The sequence below is a fragment of the Triplophysa dalaica genome, chromosome 21, assembly GCF_015846415.1.
Source record: "Triplophysa dalaica isolate WHDGS20190420 chromosome 21, ASM1584641v1, whole genome shotgun sequence".
In the NCBI taxonomy this organism is placed as follows: domain Eukaryota; kingdom Metazoa; phylum Chordata; class Actinopteri; order Cypriniformes; family Nemacheilidae; genus Triplophysa; species Triplophysa dalaica.
In genome coordinates this window covers 13,795,181-13,819,057 of record NC_079562.1, presented here as the reverse complement: position 1 = coordinate 13,819,057, position 23,877 = coordinate 13,795,181, and the positions used below count along the sequence as shown (strand labels likewise).

At 39.6% G+C, this 23,877-nt stretch overlaps 2 protein-coding genes across 8 annotated transcripts in view; both read left to right on the top strand.

The window, feature by feature from the left end:
* The window catches only part of acap3b (ArfGAP with coiled-coil, ankyrin repeat and PH domains 3b), a 54,761-nt gene extending 43,206 nt beyond the window's left edge, over positions 1 to 11,555 (top strand). The window contains exons 11-26 of the mRNA XM_056734625.1: positions 2,183 to 2,295; positions 2,386 to 2,437; positions 2,714 to 2,814; positions 2,890 to 3,001; positions 3,112 to 3,320; positions 4,900 to 4,969; positions 5,806 to 5,900; positions 5,996 to 6,210; positions 6,321 to 6,417; positions 6,714 to 6,814; positions 6,922 to 7,142; positions 7,523 to 7,632; positions 7,851 to 7,961; positions 8,058 to 8,119; positions 10,584 to 10,633; positions 11,144 to 11,555. Of these exons, the coding sequence (XP_056590603.1) occupies positions 2,183 to 2,295; positions 2,386 to 2,437; positions 2,714 to 2,814; positions 2,890 to 3,001; positions 3,112 to 3,320; positions 4,900 to 4,969; positions 5,806 to 5,900; positions 5,996 to 6,210; positions 6,321 to 6,417; positions 6,714 to 6,814; positions 6,922 to 7,142; positions 7,523 to 7,632; positions 7,851 to 7,961; positions 8,058 to 8,119; positions 10,584 to 10,633; positions 11,144 to 11,212 (1,788 nt within the window). The 3' untranslated portion in view covers positions 11,213 to 11,555. The remainder of the gene's footprint in view (positions 1 to 2,182; positions 2,296 to 2,385; positions 2,438 to 2,713; positions 2,815 to 2,889; positions 3,002 to 3,111; positions 3,321 to 4,899; positions 4,970 to 5,805; positions 5,901 to 5,995; positions 6,211 to 6,320; positions 6,418 to 6,713; positions 6,815 to 6,921; positions 7,143 to 7,522; positions 7,633 to 7,850; positions 7,962 to 8,057; positions 8,120 to 10,583; positions 10,634 to 11,143) is intronic.
* A 569-nt stretch (positions 11,556 to 12,124) lies between these two features.
* hipk1b (homeodomain interacting protein kinase 1b) lies at positions 12,125 to 23,874 on the top strand. Of its 7 annotated transcripts, XM_056734643.1 has the most exons (16): positions 12,129 to 12,468; positions 14,924 to 15,606; positions 16,679 to 17,052; positions 17,202 to 17,325; positions 17,724 to 17,843; positions 17,928 to 18,014; positions 18,109 to 18,293; positions 18,374 to 18,524; positions 18,606 to 18,911; positions 19,107 to 19,241; positions 20,947 to 21,107; positions 21,201 to 21,353; positions 21,614 to 21,754; positions 21,841 to 22,052; positions 22,166 to 22,290; positions 22,365 to 23,874. In XM_056734643.1, the coding sequence occupies exons 2-16, from the start codon at positions 14,926 to 14,928 to the stop codon at positions 22,779 to 22,781; spliced, it is 3,372 nt and encodes a 1,123-aa protein (XP_056590621.1). In that variant the 5' UTR covers positions 12,129 to 12,468; positions 14,924 to 14,925; the 3' UTR covers positions 22,782 to 23,874. The 7 variants fall into 7 exon arrangements, with proteins under 7 accessions (XP_056590619.1, XP_056590618.1, XP_056590617.1 ...); XM_056734641.1 differs by having other exon boundaries at positions 12,125 to 12,468; positions 18,374 to 18,911; positions 20,950 to 21,107; XM_056734640.1 differs by having other exon boundaries at positions 12,125 to 12,482; positions 18,374 to 18,911.
* Positions 23,875 to 23,877: the final 3 nt, after the last annotated feature.

The window sequence follows — 23,877 nt, the reverse complement described above, 5'->3', positions numbered from 1 at the left end:
AGGCCCTGCCATTTATTTAAGAAAATCTAAAACAATACAATAAGCTTTTATTTGTGTCCCTAAAGAATTTGCGCAGAGCTTTACAAAATGTCAAAAATAATTCTCATTTACCTTTATGTAAAAAACAATAACAATCAAATATTCGTTTTATGGGCTTTAATTTTCAACTACAGTTTTATTAAGAAAAGTTTTATTTTATTTTCAGCGTTAATAGTAATTAGAAACATTTTTCATCACAAATCTTTTGTAGTTGTTGTTTTTTACGATTTATGTTAATCACAATTTTTGGTTTTTTAAAATACATATGAATTTTGCTTTAAAAAAAATTCTGATATTTTTATTTATTTTGTATAGTTGGGGCACAATCTAAAATCTTGCTCAGGGCACCAACAGAGGCTGGGCCGACCCGTGGCGAGCAATCTTTGTGTGTGTGTGTTTTTTTATAATTGAATACAAGTTTATATATGCAATAGGGAGTTTCTTTTGACAGTTAAGACAGTATTCCTTTTTTACATAGGAATGTTAGAACAAAATACATAATATTTTAGGACTGAATTAATGTTTTAAGACTTAAGATTCAAACGCATTTGCTTTGTTATTTAAATAAAGTATATAATGAATTGTTACACTAGCCACTTGCCAGATCGATAACTAAACACAGACCGGAAGTTAACTTAGGGCCAGACGCTAGCGTCTGATGAAACCGTCTAATTAAAAAGACTAAACCGGAAGTGCTACTGAACCAGACGCCTTGTGTTGAAATGTATATATTTATTACGATGTTTATATCTATGATTATGGATCTGTTGTGTCTGCTTTCGCTTTCCAATTGCATATTTGATGTCTCTTGAGATGCGCTCGTAAAAGTATCTGTGAAGAAAGGAAGAGTTTGTTTGAGAGTGGCAATAACACGCGCTTGATTAAACAGCAAAGCTCTCGCGCACTGTCAGACAGATGGACTGGGTGCACGCGCTCGTAAATACACAGATGACGCGGTGCTTTATGAACGTGGAAGTGAAATAATCTTTGCGGTCGTATCTCTGGCTGAGGTCAGGGGGTAAAGCGAGGAGCCGACCACATAAATCGACAGCTGTATGCTAATTATGGGAATATTGAGCGTTAGAAGTGCGATGCGCGAGCGTGTGTTGTCATTCGGCTCTCTCAGGACCGAGCTCGAGATCGATGAAGCGCGTGCCGGTGACTTTGATGTGAGATGACTTTACTGAGCAACGACAGAAAGCTTTTAAGGAAAAGTGTTTAGTTTAAAGTTATTATTAAAGCGTGTGGATACACATTTAGTGAAGATGAAGATATTCGGGAGGTTGAAGTGTGCTCTGGTGAGTTAGAACGAATTAAATGTCTTCATGTAATATACTCTTATTATTTGTCACATGCATTTTTTGTTGTTGTTTGTTTGCTTGTTTTATAGGCTAATGCATGTATTTTGTTTTTTCGTTTTTATGTTTTGTTTACTTGGAGAACTTTGAAGCCTTGTTTTTGAGGGAACTAAACAGCACGTGCACTTATTGCAAAATATAAACTTCGCATTCTCCACATGCAAATAGATTGAGCAACACATTTACTTATTAGAATACGTATATGTATTACTTTAATGTGTATAAAAATGCATATTTTATACAGTACGGTGCTTTGTTTCATTGACAAATTATGGTTATTTTTCAAGTGATTTGTGTATGTATACGTGTTGCATCATATCAAAACCTTGAAGGACTCAGATGTCAGAGAATTTCTCATTGGATTCTGTAATAGTACACAACTCTTTACAGAAATGGCTGCAAAATTTGATTTTGAGTGTTTTTTCTGGGCATTAAAAAATCTTGTGAAATATGAATGGCTTTTATTTTGAATTGTTTTGTGTGTTTGTCAGCTGTTAGACGTGTGCAGGAATAGATCAGTGATCGATCAGTGGGAACAACGCTTAGTTTTGCTGAGACTTCCTGAGGCTGCGGGTCATTATTCATCGACATGACAGGGATTAGATATGGCTGCTGTGGATGTGGGGATTATGTTTTGACTGATACGGATTAAGTTTAGTCTTTTGTCTGTCTCTGTTAAGACTTTACTGAACAATGGGGCTCCGTAGTTCTGTCTGTAAAAGAGAAGAAGAGTATCTCTGTTACAGAATCTACAGAAAGTCACTCACCGATGCTCTGTTTTACAGGATTTTGCTTACGATGACACAAAAGTGGAATTCAATGTGGATGCTCCTAATGGTGTGGTGATGGAGGGATACCTGTTTAAGAGAGCGAGCAATGCTTTCAAAACATGGAACAGGTGAGATTCCAAACATGTGATAGTTTTAGTCATTGTGTATGGATTTGTGTAGATGTTGATCTGATATGGAGTATGATTCTCTTCTTCCAGGCGATGGTTTTCAATACAGAACAGTCAACTTGTCTACCAGAAGAGACTAAAAGTAGGTGCTTAGCATCCATCTTGTTTTAAACATTGCTTTATTTTTTTCATGCGTCATTTATATCTTGATTATATCATCATTATACTTGCTTAGTCAAATCAAATTGGTCCAGTAATGTTTACACTTCACGTTATTGTACACAGCCAACAACAGCAAAGCAACTAACATTTCACTTTATACTTTTAAAGCAATGTATAAAATGTATGGAATCACAAATACATTTTTTACCACATGCATTTTTATTTTTGTGACCTGACAAGCCATTATGTATTGTAGGATGTCTTGACTGTTGTTGTAGAAGACCTAAGGCTTTGCTCTGTGAAACCATGTGAGGACATTGAGAGAAGGTTCTGTTTCGAAGTCGTGTCTCCTACAAAGTGAGTATTGTGTCATATGCACAGCGTGTGTATACATACAGTATCTTACAGCTGCATCTGTGTACCCCCCATCAGGAGTTGTATGCTGCAGGCCGAATCAGAGAAACTCCGGCAAGCCTGGATCCAGGCGGTTCAGGCCAGCATCGCTTCTGCCTACAGAGAGATTTCTGAAAATTATTATATAGAGGTTAGTCCATCCAACTACTCTTAGGAGCTATATATAATGTAATATGTTATGTTGCATCATTTATAATGTGTCATGTTCAAGTATAACATGTTATCATCATTCACATTCAGCGTTTGGACAGGACGGCGTCTCCCTCCACGAGCAGTATAGATTCTGCCAGCGAGCCGCGGGAGCGTGTTGTCCGAGGAGACAGTATTCTACAGCGGGTACAGTCTTTGCCTGGAAATGAAGTCTGTTGTGACTGCGGCCAGGCCGACCCACGCTGGGCCAGCATCAACCTGGGCATTTTGCTCTGTATTGAGTGCTCTGGCATTCACAGGTGAGAGGTTGTTTTTGTTTGTAGGATATATTTGCATTTAAATTCATTGCAAAACACGAAATACCTGTTTTCCCTATTCACTTTGCTAAAAACTGTACTTGAAGTCCCAGTGAAATAAAAATGATAATGCCTATTTTTGCAAGAAATATTGCAGCATTTATTGTAAATAGTTTATCAATGTGGGTCATTCCCTTTTTAAAATCTGTGTGCCCTCATAATCTTCAGATAAAATCTGAAAGTACGCTTCCTTCCTGTAATGACTATACATTTTAGATGATGTACATTAGATGGCTTGGGCGGAGCATCCGTTAACTCCTCCCCTTCAACTGTCAGTCTGCTGCAAGTTCCATTTCAAAATTCAACACATCAAATCACAGAGAAATAAAGCCACACCCACTATTTTCCTCATTCAAAATTCCATTTCACTTAAAATGCCTCAAAATACGGAAGCAAAAACGATCGCAACTTCCGGTTCATGGGGACTTTAATGTTACTGTGAATGACTCATAAAACACATGAAATTTTAATGTTCACAATGAATTTAAATTATTTTTGGCCAAATATTCTGTTTGCATTTCATAAAATGCAGCTTAAGGGTCATATACTACTGTTCACAAGTTTAGGGTCACTCACTCATACAATATTTTCCACATTTTAAAATATTAAACTTGTCATAACCAATAACACATGGAACTGTGGGATTTATGTTATGACAAAAAAATGCTCAAATACATCAACACTGTTTTATTTGTTTAACAGAAATGTTCTATTGCCGTTTGAGAGTTTCTTGACGTCCCACCCAAAGATAAAGGAATTTCCATCTATTCTGGACTTCTATTGGCTTTTTCATTATTCATTCAAAGTCATTTGTTTTAAAACTTTTCTTTTAAACACAGTTTTAGTTTTGTTATAAAAGAAATTAATAAGTTTGCACAGTTACAATTAGGTCAACATGACATCTGAGTTTGTCAGCTCAAGAGAAACATTCATTGACCCTAAACTTACGACGGTAGTGTGTATATTTCATAAGTCTATAGTTTAGTCTAAGTCATCTTTACAAAGCATGCTATTCAATAATTACCAATGTACACACCTCAAACATCATACTTAAAGACCCTTCAAATGTTTTGGGAACCATCTGCTTCCATATAGATTTGACTATAGATAGACAAGCCGTAAAGCCGCCTGCGTCAAGATGTTTATCCTGAATGCATTAGCAATGACAGATTGAGTCCAAACAGCAGAATGGATTTACATGAGTCCAGCAAGCCCTCATATTCAGCATATGACGCTTAATATACACATACTGCGTCAATCCCTCATCGTGATGAAGCACCTCCTGTCCCCCATCACTTCCTCTGTAGATTACAGGCGCCGGCCTCTTAATCAGATTAAACCTCTCCCACCTTCACAAAGACGTACAGCCGTGACTACAGAAGGAGAGACGCATTAGACTTGATTCACTCAGACACAACAGTCTGCAGATGGATGTGCAGATGTCACTGTAACAGGTTTCTTCAAGAGAGCAGAGTAAATGACGTCCTGTATCAATGTTATGATGTGTATTGTTTGTGTGCAGGAGTTTAGGAGTGCACTGTTCTAAAGTTCGATCTTTAACACTAGACACCTGGGAGCCAGAACTTATGAAGGTGAGACTTTCCATGTGGGAAACCATATCCCTTAACCATGAATATGCCCTGGTCATTTTCACTCCCAAAGCAATAGAAAGATGTACATAAAGATTTGTTTTCTTAAAGGTTTTTGCAGATGGTGGCATTTTTTCTGACAGTGAAACATGATTTCCTTAAATATTCAAGACCGTAATGCATAAAAGAGTTACAAATATAAGCAAACATGATCTCAAATATTATTTTAGTTCATTGAAATCAATTTTAAATACTAATCTGAAAATTATTGAAAAACGTAAACTAAATAAAAAAAAATTATGTTTCTTATAGCACTAAAATTACAGTAATAAACAAAACAAAAATAAAAATGAATCGATCTTATAAAGCAACAAAAAACTAAACAAATTAATTATAAAGTGACAAAAGCATATACCAAAATTGCTTAAAATTTAACTAAAATAAAAAATAAAATAACATGATGTAAAAATTTATCATTTTAAAAATTATCAAATTATCAGCCAGTATTATCTTTTTTTAACACTAATTCCTGCCCTGAATGAGTTTGTGATTTTGGCTTTTGTTGATCATTGTTATTTTGTTTTCAGAACATTATGCAAAGTATATCAGTGAAGAGTCTTAACCTGGATATTTCATTAATTGAGATCTAATACAGTGTGATTTAGGTGTTTCCTTATTCTATTGAAAAGTGTATATGTACATTTTAAAAAACAAATTGGGGGAGTCAAATGTGACCCGGACATGAGCGCCCAGTGTAATTTCAATGACTATTTTTGTGGTTATTGCCACTAAACATGTATTTTCACTGATACAAAATGCTTTACGATTGTTTCCTTCAGCTAATGTGTGAACTTGGCAACGCTGTAATCAACCAGATTTATGAAGGCTCGTGTGAGGAACAAGGACTAAAGAAACCCAGTCACAACAGCTCAAGGTCAGCTTACACCTACATTACTTTTACATTATGTTTTCATAAATGTGAATCTTGCATTAATAAGACGCTCCCTTTTCTGCTTCTGATGCACGAAGGCAAGAGAAAGAAACGTGGATCAAAGCAAAGTACGTAGAGAGGAAGTATCTGAAGAAGATGTGCGGCTCAGAGGCGCTAGTGGAGGGAAGCCGAAAATCACATCACTGGCACGTGAAAAAGTGCAGGAGACACAACAGCTCCATCAGAGCCCCTAAAACCCGCCGGAAATACAGACATGATGCCACTGCTCTGTCTCCGGGAAATCTTTCTGCTGGTACATGACAAGTCATTTCTGAACATGTTTGATCTTTGACAGATTCTCTCTTTACTGCTGGACACCACATGTGTTGAACACAATCTCTTTCCTTTTGTTTTTGTCCTCAGCTGCCGCAGCTGCAAAGTTTCGGAGGGAATCGTTGTTTTGTCCTGATGAGCTGGATTCACTCTTTTCTTATTTTGACACAGGCTCTGGACCTCGCAGTAAGTCTTCCCGTCTCAATGTTATATTGGATCGTACAGGTATACTATTGCCCTGATTTTAACACCTGTCAGGAGATCAGATCTTGAATACAAATTGTGATTCTTTTGCCCACATTTTTAAATGAATCCAAATGCGGTTGAAGTGGTGGGATAGCAAAAATTCTCAGGACTCTGCATGCATCTGTATTTAATGCCAACGGGTGTTAACAGCATTTGGATGGACTAAACATAAAAGCATTGGCAATCGTTTGATTGGCCGTGGTGTGAGTAACGTGTCCATGGCTTGGCATTCATTGGCCCCGCAGGTCTCAGCAGTGACAGCGGGTTGGGTGGCAGTACTGACGGAAGCACAGACATCCTGGTGTTCGGCTCGGTGGTGGACAGCGTCACTGAGGAGGGTGAGTCACCATAGTGACCCACTTGGTGTCCAGTCTCACATGGCGCGACAAACATAATTTCACATAACCCTCCTTAACATTCGCATTTATGTATTATATTTGTGTAGAATGTGAGGACTCTGATGAGTCCAGCGGGGAAGTGGACATCGAGCAGGAAGCGTCTGATACAGAGAATGGGCGGGAGCTTGAGCCCAGCACGTTGCTCCATAAGGCCTCAAGGGCTAGAAATCTGCCAGTCATGGCTGAGGCGCTCGCACACAACGCAGACGTCAACTCCGTCAATGAAGAGGAAGAAAGCAAGAGCGCATTAATACAGGCGGTTACAGGGGTGAGACTTGTGTTAAATGCCGTGTGTAAAATTAAAGGGAGTTTGCGCTAACATTAAATATTTCTTATTTTAAAAACCTGTATGACTTTCTCTACTCTAACGATCACAAATGGAGATATTAGACATATTGTAACTGACAGCCGCAGTCCTCATTTTGTTCATTTTGTTTATTTCAGGCAATGGCACAAAAAATTACAAAGTAGACAAAATATAGTTAAGTCATATAGTGCAAAAAACAGAATATACAGTATTTAAATATGACAATGGAATTCTGCCTGAAAGGGAGTGGGAAGAAGACAATTTATTTAATCCCACATTCACTTCCGTATGCTTCAAATTATTGGGTGCTGTCAATTTAATTCTTTCTCTGTCTTTCATAGGGTTCTTTAATAGCCTGTGAGTTCCTGTTGCAGAATGGAGCAGATGTCAATCAAAGGGACATGCGAGGACGTGGACCTCTGCACCATGCCACATGTCTGGGTCACACAGGGTAAGAATTGATTAAATGCTGTGGCACACCGTACACACACACTATGTAAAACTTTGTCAAACATTTTATATGAACTATATATGATTACATATATATTAGATTATATTATATGATTACATATGTGACATTTTACAACACAAAAGAACTAAACAAGCAAACTCAAATCGAGTTTTTTGATAAATGAAATGTCTGCAGTTGAACCTTGTACCCGTCTACAGACAGGTATGTTTGTTCCTGAAGCGAGGAGCCTCTCAGATGGAGATAGATGAAGACGGGCAGGACCCTCTCAGTATCGCCGTGCAGGCAGCCAACGCAGATATAGTCACATTGTATGTTAAATACTGCACACCATTTGCCTCAAGGTTCCTTCTGCTTTAAATGAACATGGAACTATGGAACTCACTCTCTCTCTTTGTCTCGTTCAGGTTACGATTAGCGAGGATGAACGAGGAGATGAGAGAATCAGACGGACCCTTCGGACAGCCAGGTCAATATCCCACCAGCAGTCCCACAGAGCAGCAGTACAAAAAGTGTATTCAGGAGTTTATTTGCCTCACCATTGACGAATGCTAGGGGGCGCTCTCGAGTGTTTAAAGACTGTGGGAAAAACTTAAGTGTGTAGTGATAAACAAAAATAGCTTTAGCAAGGAACTGATATCTTAACTGTCCCCCATCATTTAGTTTACACGTCGTGTTTGTATGTATGTGGATAACAAAATAATGGATATTTACAGTATGCGACGTTCTTAATGTATGTGCAACCGTGACATTAATTGCAATGTAACAATGGGTTTAACGAAACAGCCTCATCTCATTGCACTGAGTTAAAGTTCGTTTATGAATTTTTAATCATTCAGAATAAGATTTCCTAGTGTTATTGAGTCATCATGCGCAAAATATGACTGTGCACTTTTCCTACCGAGAGTATTTGTTTGAAATGATTTTTTCCGTTTTGTTTGTTACGCGGCGTAATATTAATGTTGTTGTACTTTTTATTTATGTTCAGTCCTGCGGATTAGTGCAATGAAAACTGGAATACGGCAAATCTGTATTCCCCTTCATTTTATTGTCTTTTAATAACGTACGGAAGGCATTTGAGTTAACTAGACTTTTGCTTGTCTTTCGCATTTAAAAAACACTGAACTCGTCGACTCACTCCACTCATCAGACCCCTCATACTGCTATGATACATGTGTTTTGAAGCCCCTTTAAAGTTTAAGAGAGATGTCATCTATTCTTAGTATTTATAGAAACAATAGCAATTGTCTGTTTTATATATTTGTACACGTATTGCAAAGCTCCCACATGACTGTAATGTGATTTTTATTGAAAAATGCTTGTCTAGATGGGACTCTAATGTCCGTCAGTACGTGCATGCTTTTAATAGCTCGCATATCAGGTCTAAGTGCCTGTCTGCATTAGCAAGCATGGTTACTTATTTTAGCCATTCATTGTGTGAAAATGCATGACAGCAGAAGGCATCTGCTTTGTATTTTTTGCCCACGTTTATTTTAAATGATGCCAGATTTGAATGAAGACATTCTTGGGTCAGAAGTGGGTTTCATGGGACCGATGCTTGATGGTCAGTGCGGTGTCAACAAGAAAACAGATCTTTGTGTTGATACAGTTACAAAAGTCATCTTACAGGCATTAATAGATCATAATCAGTTTAGTGAAAAAATAACCTTAAAGGAAAAAAGCTGGAGGTTGAAAATTGTACTGAATCTTTCAAGTTTGTTTTGAAGCTGCAATCTGTATTTTTTTAAATATGATGATTTATTAATTAAGCTGTAATGTATGATTTAGCAGAACATTTTTAACTTTTAACTTCATCACAGAAAGATAAGTATATAAAGTAAGCTGTAATTTCATGTTTCAAACAGAGGTGGCGATAGAGAGGAAAAACGTACAGATTGCCGCATTAAATACACATTTAATTCAGTGAGATTTATTATTGATAAAAGAATGGTATAGACCATAGGATTGATCATGCTAACTTGGCTATTGACAATATTATGAAATACTCTGAGGGACCAGGGCTGCGTTTCCCAAAAGCATGGTTGCCTTAAGTTGATCTTTGACCCATTGTCACCAATGGAGCTACGATCAACTTAAGGCTACGATGCTTTTGGGAAACCCAGCCCAGTTCAGTCATTGTGCTTTGTGTTATGAATATAAAGTGGATCTTTAAAGGTGAAGTGCATCATTTCTTTGCGTCGGGGAAACCAAAAGAAAAAGTATTGATCGATATGAAAACATTCACTTTTTCGGAAAGTTGGTTGACTCAACAGTGAGTCTTACTCAACAGTGTTTACACTTCAGAGGAATCAGTACGTACTAATGCTTTACATGTAGATAAAATATAAGCCTTGAAAATAAATGACACACTTCACCTTTAACCGCTGTGCTGTTAATATGCTTTGAACTGTTTTTCAGCTTCTCTCTCTCTTTTGTTCAGCCGGTGTTTATTCATTTGAACCTTTTACTTGTTCACCTCCTCTTGCAACATTCGGTACAATCTGTTTTCGCTCTGTCAGATGATGTTCTGTGTTCAGAGACATTCTTCTATTGTTTGTACATTTGTTTGTTACTGTTTGTATGACAGAAATCTTTTAAAAGAAATTTTGTCTTTTGAAACACTGGCAAACAATAAAACAAGCAAAGTCTTGAGCTCATACTTCTCCTTTTCTATCTCGCATCTCTTTCTCTATCAGTCCGTAAGTTCTTCAGAACAGCTGTGCTTGGTTAAGAAATTACGAAGACTTTTGCTGACAGAGAGCTACAGGGGTGGATCTTTGATTTGTTTTTTTGAGAGACACCCATAATGCAATCTTCCGAAAAAAATCCCTGTTTAAATGGATGTCTCAAGGAAGGATATGGTTTCAGTCCTGTCAATGTCATGATTTCTATCGTGATGATTATATTATCTGACTGTATCATTCATCTTTTAGAACCCAGTATACCTGCAACTCCATCGAGGGTAAGGCGCATGAATTTACGTGTGAGTTATATGAACACTATTTATTTTTTTGGGCTGTGGTTCCCATCACTTGGTGGTACTTTGTGGGTCTCTTACCTCATTTTAAGGGTGTTGTGCTTATAATAAATCAGGGATTCATGGACTGCTATAGTATGTACATTTGTAGTAATACAAACATTTGTGACACCAAAAAGTGTTTGGACATTATAATTTAGATTTATTCATTTAGTAAAGACTTTTATCCTCGGCAACTTGCAGTGTATTCAAGACATTTGTTTCCTGGTAATGTAACCCATAAAATGAAACAAAACAAAATAGAAAGTGTCCAAATACCACTGGCCTGTTGAGTATATTTTTTACTTTATTCCTATCATGTATGCAAAAACTGAACGTAAAACAAAATGTCCAGCCAGCAGCAAGGACATGAATTCATGGCAGAGGCCAAGGATGTCCTCCAGTAACTCATTACATTTAGTATGGTAATAATTTTGTGGAGTCTTGAATTTTGAATTAACTTGTATCCTTTTTTAGACGTCACCACGTGCGCTGGCATCTTTTGGGAGTTTTCGCACATGGCTTCACACTCCTCCAAAACAATAACTGTTTGGACCATCATGCACCATACATTAATGAGACCGACTGCTGCCCTAACAGGACACGAAGAGCGGTGCTGAAGAAAGTCTTCAGAAGAATATAGAATAATATATCATCATATTTAAAGCAGATATGTGGAATAGAGATCTATTTCAGTAACATAAGTTGTTTTGTATCAGATTTAGTCTGACTCTGGGTGTATTTCTTAATAGTTTTATGGCATTTTAACGTTTTCATTTTCTTTAATATTACAATTTCAAGGATTCAGATATTCATGAATTTATTCTGGATTTTTTCCAGGACTCAGAATTGATTTTAACTGTGCAATAAAACTTGTATTTTAAACATTGTTTATCTGTTATATATCCATCTACAAGATAGATAAGAAATCACTTCGAACAAAGGAGTTAATTGTTTTAAGATTTTTTTTAAAGAATATGAAAATATTGACATAAATCTAGATATAGTACTGCTTCTTTATTATTATTCAAAAATAACAATACGCTTTTATTATACTTTACTATACCCCATTAGCCTATTATACTTTATATTACATTTATTACTGTTATTTAGTGTTATTATTAATAATAATAAAGTACAGGCATATGTCATTTTAGTGCGGAAAATTAAAAATAACAGTATGCACAATGTATAAGGCTTGTGTTCATTTTGTACTTGAATGTTAATATATAGTTCAGCACGTGTTATATGTTTCTATTTCAGTTATATAAAGAGATTAAGTCGTCCTCCGTTACAGCTGACACGAAATGAAAGCTTACGTCAAGACGATCACGTACGTCAATGACGCGTTTCCATTAGAAACGGGAAAACGTATTCTTGTAAAGCGGTGCGGTATTTTCCCCTCTACAGTTGCACAATTGCTAATCTCAGTTCGCGTTACAAAACGTCCGCGCATGCGCAGTGTCGAGGCCATCGACAGGAAGCGCGACTGAAAGCCGCTGATAAGCGCAGGCTGTGGATGTTCAGGGGAGCTCTCCAGCCTTCCTCTGGTGGGATTTTAACCGGGACGTTTTTAATACGAGTACAAAAGTCGACGATTATATAAGCAGCGTACCCAGTCGCAGGTTCACAGTGACTGATGGAGCTGTATTTTTGTACCGATCGCCGTTTATTTTCGAGCGAACTGTAGGGCCGGTTCCTTGTGTCGAAGGAGCTCCGTAACAATGAAGGCCTAGAGTCCATATCTGAGGGATTTAAAGCTCTCCTGTGCTCCCAGACTCCAGGATCAACGACACACTCAGGTATCAACATCACGGTAAAATACATTCACGTTTTATTCCTCCATTGTGTATATATTCGCAAAGCATGTTTTATGTGCCGTACGCATGGATGTAAAGCGAATACATGTTTTTCGTAGATGGGGGATGAGGGGTCTTGTTGGATTCGCCATACTCTTTTCTCCATTAGTTATTTAGCGTTTATAACGTTTTTCGTGTATTGAATGTAATGTTTGTTACATTGTAACAGCGATTGGTTGCTAAGCAGCTCACGTCGACAGATTATACAAAGTAACAAAATGACGTCTATAGTCTGTAACATATTCTCGACGATGTAGCAAAAACATAAACACGCACGTATATAAACAATGAAAATGATTGTCGTGTTAATTTTGTCTTGTTTTCTATTTTGCTGGCTACATTAGCGCAGTTCTGTGGAAAAGGGTGGAGTCGTTTTCTTGCCGTAAACAACATGTATTATCGCAATAAAACTCAATTATGCAACATTTTATGACTAGGAATTATATAACGTGTCGATATATTCACCACATATCTTAACTGTATTTGTTTTGCTTTTTTTGTCTATTTAAATGCGATATCAGTTGGGCCTGCAGGGGTCTCTGTGGATGTTAATGATCTAAATGGTAAAAAAAATTACAAAAATGACAATCAATCGCGATATCAAAATTACATTTTTTTTCATTCATTGTGTTTTTTATTGATCTGTCTTATATGTTCATGTATAGGGGTTTTCATTTGATATAAGTGCAAATGTTTAGCCTCTTATGCCCCTAGTGGAAGGAGATGCATGACATCTTTCTTACCATAGTAGGAAAAAATGGCTTTATTCATTTATTTCGTGTTTTGTTAAAGAATCTTTTGAAGAATGTTGCAAAGCAAACAGTTCTGGGGCACTTTTGACTACCATTGTCATTTTTCCTACTATGGTAGTCAAAGGGGTCCAAGAACTGTTAGGTTACAAGTGTTCTTCCAAATATCTTTCTCTGTGCTCATCAGTGCCAATACATTCACTATAGATGTTGGCTTTTGTAATATTTTGAGAGTTTTGTTTTATTCTACAGTAATAATGTAGATTTTTTTTTTGTGATTATTTAGTACTCCGTTAAACAATAATTATACAGTGAACATGTTAATATGCCTTTTAAATTAGACGTATGCAAAACAATATGCATGACAGGTTACTCGGCAAAGCAAGCAAACAAACAAATTGGACAAGTCTGACGCAACCTACAAGGTTTATTTAAACATTGTCCAAAGTCAACAGTGAAAGACAAATAAGCATTTAATCTCCTAAAATTGAGAAGTCTGATGTAACTTAAAAAAGGTCCAATACAAGTTTGAGGACAAAATGAATTGATAGAAAAGTAATGGATGACTGAGTGAGAGTCACATTACTAACCGAAGCCTTTTTAGTTGCCAGGTTTTTGTATTCGGCACAGAGGTTGCACAGACTTTTTCATTGTACAGGCTAGTAAAAAATCCTTCATAATCTATTTTTACCCGACACTATGGTGCAAGGTGATGTAATGTGCTAATTATCATGTTTGTGACACCATCGCTATGTTCATGCGTTTCTCTCTGAACTTACTGAACTGAATACCCAATAAAGTTGAAGTCGTTTACATATTCAATGTTTCTGTTGTCTGACATAAAATAATAACTACAGACAAATGTTTATAATCATGTGCCCAGTCAGTAACAATGACAGGCGCTTGTAAACGCTGTTTTGTAATCATTAAATTATTGGCTTCCCAGGAACTTTAAGCTGCGGTTTGGTTATGAATGTGCTGCTTTTGCCGCTCACTGAACGGAAATACATTTTTTCTACTTACTTAAAGTTAAGGATTATCCATAATGACGCTCGTCGCTATTGCTCTCAAGGTAATAAGTACACCGCGCGCCTGTGTGTAGTGTGAGCGTGACACAGTGTTCTGATAAATTGAGGGATGCATGTATTGCAGTAGCAGATCCAGAAACAACGCCTCAAAAAATGTTAACGTTGTGTTATTATGAAAAGTGTAAAAAGATTTTCAGTTCATTTTGAAACTTTGGTGAAACAAATTAAACAGTGTTGATCCGGCATAGTTTAATGCCTTGTTTACACACACGCTTGGGTGGGAAACATGCGCCCTTTACGCTTTGGACAATCCTTCTGCGCGTGAGATTTCTTTGGAACATACAACGTAAATTGCAAGTTTTTCATTGTTTCTCGAAGCGTCTTAATAACATGACGGCGGCGCAAAATCATATACATCGTCACCGACTTCACGCATTCTGGACGTTTATGGTGACGTCATCGAATTGCGATCGGTTCGTGAGATCCGCGAAGTTAGTAAGTACCGATCGAGATCGAGATAATTGAGAACTGTCTTCTCACTGTGTTTCTTTACCAGCATTGTGTTTTCTGTTCACATTCCACATCCAAATCGACCAAATCTTGTTTATTCGACATTCGTAGGCATGGCTTCACAGCTGCAGATGTTCTCCGCTCCGTCTGTGTCCTCCAGTGCCTTCTGCAGGGTGAAAAAAATGAAAGTGGAGAGCTGTGCTTGGGATGCTTCCAATGAAGCCTACAGTTCTGTGGGACAAGCGTACAGCTTCAACCCTGCGGTGGGCCTCTCCTTCGGCGCGTCCGGCCTGGTCTTCCCCCCGGCGTCTCGGGGTCAGGTGGTGGTCCGTGCCGCCGACAGCACCGGCAGCCACCAGCGTGGATCCAGTCGCAGAACCACCCATCACACGGAATCGCACTCCTCCCGTGGACAGAGGTACGGAGTGAAACGTAAGAACGAGGAAGTGGAGGCTTCGGGAGGCGGGGGCAGCGGGAGCGGAAGCGTTCAGATCCTGGAGGAGCTTTCGGCGCCTGCTTTCTCCGCCCGCACGGGAGGAGCCGGGACCACCGCCCAGTCCATCCCCCACTCAGCCAACACCACCAAGAGCAGCAGCTCCAACGGGGAGGGGGACTACCAGCTGGTCCAACATGAGATCCTGTGCTCAGTCTCCAACAGCTATGAAGTTCTTGAGTTTCTCGGTCGGGGCACGTTCGGGCAGGTGGCCAAGTGCTGGAAAAGAGGAACCAATGAGATCGTGGCTATCAAGATCTTGAAGAACCATCCATCATATGCCCGTCAGGGGCAGATAGAGGTATGTTATGAATGCCTTCACATTTTTGCAATGTATTGAATTTAACTGCAGAGACTGTTGTTGCAGTCTTCTCTTTCTACGTTTTCCACGATATATCTTCCATTTAAAGCCTTCATGACTGGTAGTTTTACCAAAAGCAGCCAACTTGCTCAAATGTATACACATGCCGTCATTTCACCAACTTTACAGCTAATTTTTTTTCCAACGAACGTCTATGCGTGTGTCGTAACTCTGTTTTTCAAAGGCTCTCGTTTTACCCAAAGAGGCGTTCATAACTTTGGTGATAACGTATAAACAAACAAATTGCAATGCTATGCAGGTGTTTCCTTTGTCAACAGAGATGTTGCCTAGCAACCGGATCATGAAAGATAAACAATGCTATGCATTGCAGGTTTTGCAGGTGTGCATTTATCAACAAAAAAGGCCATTTAGCATGTTTTGCATGCTTGTGACTGAAAACAGTTTTTCTTCCTGTAACACTGATTTGCTTAAAAGAACACAACCAACAATGTGGACTTCCTTGCGTGATTTTAAGGTGGAAATCTGATTTCATGCTGAATTGTTGCTTCTTAAAGGGATAGTTCACCTAAATATAAAAATTGTTGCAAAAGTGTGCAACTTTCTATCTTTTGCTGGACACAAAGAAGATATTTTGAAGAAAGTTGGTAACCAAACAATTGACTTCCATTGGATGAAAACAAAACCACTGAGACATTTCTCAAATGATCTTGTTTTGTCTATCATAGAAAAAAGGGTCATGCGGATTTTGATAAAAACGAGGCTAGATTTTATATGTGGGTGAACTGCTCCAGTGTATGAAATTTAGCGGCATCTATTGGTGAGGTTGCAAATGGCAACCAACAGCTCACTCCACCTCTCCCTTTCAAAGCACTACGGTGGCTGAGACAGAACTAGGATGACGCATTTTCACTCTTTGAAAAGTGTCACACTTTGCCGGAGAAGATAACGTATTTACGTACTCTGTAGAGGTGTTTGACTGTTTAAGATTACTGTAGAAACAACATTATTTATTACATGCAAGCTGCATTAACACACTGTAAATCTCTTTCAGGTGAGCATATTAAACCGCCTCAGTGCAGAAAACGCAGATGAGTTCAACTTTGTTCGCTCCTACGAGTGTTTCCAGCACAAGGGCCACACATGTCTTGTGTTTGAGATGCTGGAGCAGAACCTCTACGACTTCCTGAAGCACAGTAAATTCAGCCCGCTGCCCCTGAGGCACATCCGACCCATCCTGCAGCAGGTGGCCACGGCTCTGATGAAGCTCAAGAGTCTGGGACTCATTCACGCTGACCTGAAGCCAGAAAACATCATGCTGGTGGACCCCATCAGACAGCCCTATAGGGTGAAAGTCATCGATTTTGGATCAGCCAGTCACGTCTCCAAAGCCGTGTGCTCGACTTACCTGCAGTCTCGCTACTACAGGTGGGTGGGATTATCTGTTAATATTCAAGAGATGCCTTATTATTAAAGATTTGTATTTAGAAATAACAGTTTAATTATTTGAAGGCGTGATATTTTTATGTACCAGAGAAATGCAGTTTATAATATTGAAATGTCTTTTGTATCAACAGAGCACCTGAGATTATTCTGGGTCTGCCTTTCTGTGAAGCTATTGACATGTGGTCGCTGGGCTGCGTCATCGCGGAGCTCTTTCTGGGCTGGCCTTTATATCCAGGAGCTTCAGAATATGACCAGGTCACAAATTATACATATTTTTTAAAGAATATCGGTTATGATCCCAATTTACTTGCCGTTGTATGGACACATAACCAGATTATCAATATATCTTCTTTTGTGTCCCACTGACGAAAGAGTCACATACAGGTTTTGAACAAGATGAAGATGAATAAATGTCGACCAAATTTTCATTTTTTACGTGAAGTATCGCTTCAAACTTCCATAAATATCAACTGTTGATATTGGCAGGCTGCAGAATTGTCTGCGCAAAGATGCGTTCAACTTTGGGCTTCTTTTTGCGGTTTCACTTTATTTGCATAATTCGTTGCCTCGGTTACAAAGCATTGCATGCACATAAACACCAGTTTCAATAGATTTGCATTCTTGAAAAATGACCTTGTAGTTTTTCTTCCTAGATTCGGTACATTTCTCAAACACAGGGTTTGCCTCCAGAGTATCTGTTGAGTGCCGGCACAAAGACCAGTCGTTTCTTCAACAGAGGACCAGATTCCAGCTACCCGCTGTGGAGGTTGAAGGTCAGCGTATGATTCGAATAGTTAGTACTATTTAAATGTTGCTTAATATTCACTGTTAATGAACTGATCTTTCTGTTTCACCAGACCCCATCTGAGCATGAGGCCGAAATGGGCGTCAAGTCCAAAGAAGCAAGGAAATACATCTTTAATTGTTTAGATGACATGATGCAGGTATATAGAAACACAACTTTAGGATAGACTGGATAAGCATCATTTTGGATAAACATCCATGGAGGAAACTCATCCGGTAAAATTGTTTTTCAAGGTCAATCTGCCCAGTCACTTAGAAGGGACTGACTTGTTGGCGGAGAAGGCGGACCGACGGGAGTTGATTGATATGTTGAAGCGGATGCTGAGATTGGACGCTGATAAGAGAATCACGCCGACAAAGACCCTGGGGCATCCGTTTGTTACCATGACCCACCTGGTCAGCTTCCCACATAGCTCACAGTAGGTTTTCTCTCCACTTCCTCTCAAAAGATGAGATAATCACAATTTGAGCGCTTGTGGATAACATTCTTATCTTGCAGCATGAAGTCGTGCTTCCAGAACATGGACATCTGTAAGAGACGAAATAGTAGTTATGAGAATGGGAAAACCCTGTTTGCTGCTAACGCTGTTCCTGGAACAGCAGGAAACCTGACTGTGACCTTCAGCAGCCAGCTCAACCAGCACAGCCAGGTGAATCATCAGAGAAAAATACACTCGCAGAGTTTCACACATTTGAGAACTTTTCCTTTAATCGTTGTGAAATGCTTTCAGGTTCAGTCTGCTGGTGGCACTGTACCTCTCCTCAACTACCAACCGGCGCTTTACCAGCAGGCCACCATTAACATCCCGGGCCTGGCCCAACCCAGCATCCCCATGCAGACCCGGCCCACTCAACTGTGCGCTCAGACCGAGCCTTTCCAACAGACCCTCATCGTCTGCCCACCAACCACTATCCAAGGGCTTCCGTCTTCTAGTAAAGCCTCCAGCTATCCGGTCAGAATGGAGAACGGTGTTCCGGTTGTCCAGCAGAATCAGTCCGCACAGTCTCTTCAGATTCAGCCGAGCCTGCTTGCACAGGTAAGACTTGCAGATTTCTGTGGGATAATATCTAACTCTGGCGTTTCACCGATGAGTTTGAGAGAGCGGAGACTGTGCTCCTGAGAGTGCCTGTAACCGGCACGTGAGATCACGGCCTTATACCGGAGTCTGAGCATTTGTCTAATCCTTCCATGCCTTTTGCTCCTTTCCCTCCACGGTGCCCCTCCTCCGTAGGGCTCCTGTACCCCTCTGATGGTGGCCACGCTGCAGCCCCACACAGCGGGAGTGGCATCTCAGTACCCGCTGCCCCTGGCACTGGGCTGTGGGGCAGGAAGGTCTGCCCTGCTGGATCAGACAGCCACAGTGCTGGTAAAGAGAGACCCTCCCAGTGTTTTACCACTAACATCATCAGCTCTCATTGGCCTCCTCCACCCGTCTTCCTCTTTCCCAAATCCTGCTCACATTTCCTTCTTTTGTCTTTGTTTCTGTCTGTCTGTTTACCCCCTCTTTTCTCACTTCTTTTTATTTCTTTATTTTTCTGCCAGATCTCCCTTTCTGTTTTTCTTTTGTTTTGATCTCTGTTTTTAATTATTTTATTTATTTCTCTTTTTTATTGATTTCTTTGTCAATTACCTTTTCTAAAGTAATTCATTAAATTATTATCTCCTTTTTATCTTTCTGTCCAATCTCCTTCTGTTTTGTTTGTTTGTTTAGATCTATTATTACGAATTGTTTTTATTTTTGTGCTATTCTGCTTTTATTATTTCATTTGGATCTTTCTGTCAACCTTTTCTGATTTTGTTTTGTACACTTTTAAATTTCACTTTTGTTTTAAACTTTTTCCCATAAATATTGAAGACATTTTTTTTATCAAAACACTGAGAGATTCAAAAAATTATAAATGAAAATGATGTTAAAAAGGGAGATCTGACAAAAAGATTAAAATAATGAACGATTGTTTTTTAAATCTTTTGTCAGATCTACCTTTTAACATCATTTATCTCTCATTAGTTTTTTTTTTTTTTTTTACATTTTCTCTTATTTTTTATCTTTCGGTTTCTGCCTCTTTTGTGATCTTTTTTTTCCAAAATTCTTTCATATTTGTGATATTTTATCTTTCTGGCCGACTCCTTTTTTAATTTCTCTTGATAATTTTTTTCCAAGTTCTTAGCTTTATTAATTCTTTTGCTTTATATTCCGAACCTTGCTCTTTCTCTACCAATATTCTCAGTTCCTTTCCTCTTTCCACCCCCTCCCACCCCAGGGTCATTCTTTTTCAGTGCAGGTCTGCTACAGGCATGGGAGGCATGTGCTGACTCTTCTGTGCTTTGCTTGCAGCTTCTTGTTGTGTGATTTTGATATACCCTGACCCCCTCCTCCTCACAGCCTGACCGTCTGTTTGGCTCTCCTCCTCCACTCAGGGGAGAAGTCTGACCTTGTCCACAGATCAAAAACACTCACAATCACGGTCCTCTCTCTCTCTCATAGCCGTGTCTGTCTGCAGGGACTCTAGTGCTGCCCGTACTGGCATGGCAGATCTTCTGGGCAGTTTTTTCTATGTGAAAGCACTCTTTGTGTTCTCTGACTGTTTTAACAGCAACGATTCTCTCCAACAGGTTGCTGAACTTCTGTTTTCTCCCTCTCCTTTATTTTTAATTCATGTTGTTTTATGCTCATGAATTTGTTTTGCATGCTGTGCTTGTCATGGCTTTTAAGATCATTTGAGAAGGCGTGTGCTACATCTGAAGCTAGACACGGCCTTACGCCGCCTTGGAAGGGATTCGCTGTTTTTTCCCCCATCATGTGTTCAGTAAATTTGTGTTCAGTCAGTGTTTGTGTTTTATCAGCATGTCAGTTGAGTTATGCGATGGCATGTTATAAATGTTTAAATTCAGATTTTAATGGCCCTCTTTCCATTTATATCACCATTTATATGCAGGTTTGCTGTTTTTAACCACAAATCATTTGCCAGTGAATCTCATTCAGGTTCATATTGACAGTCACAGTGCCACGCAGTGTGATTTTGTTCTTTGAGTGCCAGTGTGAGTAAATCAAATATTCTCTGATTCTCCAGCAGGCCTGGCCCACAGGCACCCAGCAGATCCTCATTCCATCAGCGTGGCAGCAGGTGCCGGGCATGACCATCCACAACTCCAACCACCAGTCTGTAGTGACCGAGTCTCCTCTGGAGGCACTTCTGTCTCAGAGCTCTACACCACAAACATCAAGCTGGAGGTAGAGTGTTTTAGCCAATCATCTTTCACAGTGTGCAATCGTTTAATATGTTTGAAGTCTTTAATGCCGATGCTGGTTGTTTTTCTCCCATAGGGCATCTCGGAGCGGTCAGCACAGCAGCGTTCTCCAACAAAACCCGCACATTCTGGGGGCAATCAATCAAGCTCAGACCCTCGGTCGAGGAACATCTGGGGTCACACGACCTCCGAATAAGAGGAGCAGGGTGTGCTGTGACAGCGGTAGCAGGTACTAACTGTTTATTTGGACTTTAGTGTGTCATGTCAATGTCAAAGGGAAAGTACACTAGGGGTGTTACAAAAAGTTATTGATTTAATACATGAAAACATGATATTTGAACGTAACATTATGGAATTGGGAAACAAAAGATAGATAATGCATTTCATGTGCTGGTCAATTTTTATATTTTTGATCATTGTATTTGATTTATTTATAAAATGTAATGCTTTAAAGACCCCGTCTTCATTAACCAATCTCTTTATTTACAGCATTTCTCTGGTGGGCTCACAGTCGTACAACGCCACCCTCACACAGCCCATCATTATCTCTGACACCCCCAGTCCCGCAGTCAGTGTTATCACCATACACAGTGATTCTGAAGAAGAGGACGAAAGGAAGTTCCACCCTAGGTATCTGCCTGCCAAAATCAGTTTATATTTTCTCTCTGTGAATTTCCTCTGCGTAAAAGTTGCTCACTAACATGACTTTATTTCAGCTGTGGCCCCAGCCAGAGAACGAATGTGATCAGCTGTGTGACGCTCCATGACTCGGATTCTTCCACTGCCAGTCCTTTAACCCCCAAACCCCAGCATGGTCACACGGGGGTCCAACCCTCACGTCTGTCCAAATCCCTGGCGGTGGTAGCACCATCTGTGAAAACCCAGCCGGGTGAAATCTCTATATCAGCCAAAGTCCCATCAGCTGTAGGTGAGTGTCTACTTTGAACCTGGGTTCAAATCTTGTCTGGGACCTGTTTTTTCTTCTCTCTGCCTCATCAGACTAAAGGCTAAATATTTGTTTGCTTGGTTCTTCCGTTTCAGGCCTTCCTCAGAATTACTACGTGAAACCTAAGAGAGCGTCCACAAGGCAGCCCAGCAGCTCTGTGGAGACCGTTACTGACCACCAACAGGAGCTTAGCAGATCTCAACCACTTAACCTCAGTCAGGTGGGCACCTTTTCCCAATTCCCAGAGTTCTGTTCCATAAAGAGCATGTTTACGAATGTCCTATTTTTTTCCAGACCACTGTCTCCTCGTCACAAGATTCAGCCAGCGGCTTGTCTTCCCTGCGTCGACAGCAAACATACCCACCAGCCTCCTCTCATTATTGTCTACAGGAGGCGCCCTCATTCACCAGCACCCCCAGCTTGTACACTTTCCCCGCCCCTGGAGCCCTCGCCTCCGCCTCCCACATCGAGCATCTGCTCGTCCAGGGTTCCTCCCCCTCCATACACGTCCCACCCGCTAGTCACTATGCAGCCAGTCTTATCCCAAAGGACTCTTTAGGGGGCGTGGTCCACGGACTTTCCGCCCACTACCAGCAACATTACCCCGCCCATCCTTACGTCACCACAAGCACCAGCACCACTAGAGGAAGCGGGACGTACAGCGGGTATCAGCTCAGCCCCAGAAGGGTCTCTCAGTATCCCTACATATGAAATGCACACGGATGTCATGTAGGACCACGTCTTTAAATTTGACAACAGACAGACCTGCCATTAAAGTCGCTGCAGTTGCTTTTAACTTCATTCTATTTATGTCGACTGTTTTAGAACCGATTTTAATATTTAGACGTTTTGTTTTTATTTCTAAAACATCTGTTCACTAAAGGTCCATTGCATAATGTTATTTTCTTAGTGGCAGGATTTCTGACATGTTTTTAATTCTTAAGCAGAAGCAAAATAATGATGCTGACATGAGAAACAGGGATCGTGATAGTTTATCGCTCAACTAAAGTCCTTACACTAATCCTGTAACTTCTCTACACTTTGGTTTTAGAGTCAACGTTGTGTTTTCTTAAATTATGTACGTGAAGCTGACTGGTTTTCCACCACTGGAAGGTCAAGTCACGAAAGATGTGAAAAGGAAAAAAATGTGTGTTCTGTACCCTCGTTGTATTGTTATTTAATTTAGCAGTATATGTTAGTTAAAGAAAAGGCTGGTAGTATTGTAGAGTGTATGTTCAGAGACGTGTAAGTACATCAATTCTTCCCTGTTTTATTTTATGCTAGAATGAATTACGTCTAAATTCATCAGATACCTCTGGACATGGAGGTATCAGATATTTAGCTGAAGAGACGGGATGTCAAGGCTCATGAAAATGTGCTGTTTAGAGTTCTAGTTAATACGTCACCTAGATAACCATCATGAAACATTCACAGTTTGCTGACATTGTGGGGTTTGTTTGCAGCATTTACCAGTTGTCTGCTTTTCAAACTAGAGTACACCAAAAATAGACCCTCTGTGATATGGTAACGTTGGATATTTGTTGTGCTAGTAGGTGACAGTTAACATTGTGATATCTGAATAGATCTTTCTGCTCATAATGACACTGTGACTGACCTCCACGGTCCTTCTTGTTTGGTCTCAATAACATGACGTGCCTTGGCATTCTTCTAATCGTGTTTGGCAGTGTTTTTGAGTTTGGACGTTTCGCATCAACTAAGAAAGTACTGTATATGTTTTGTAATGTCAACAATAGATTAAAACACCTCTGTTGTAATATCACCCAATAAACAAACCGCAATTTCATGT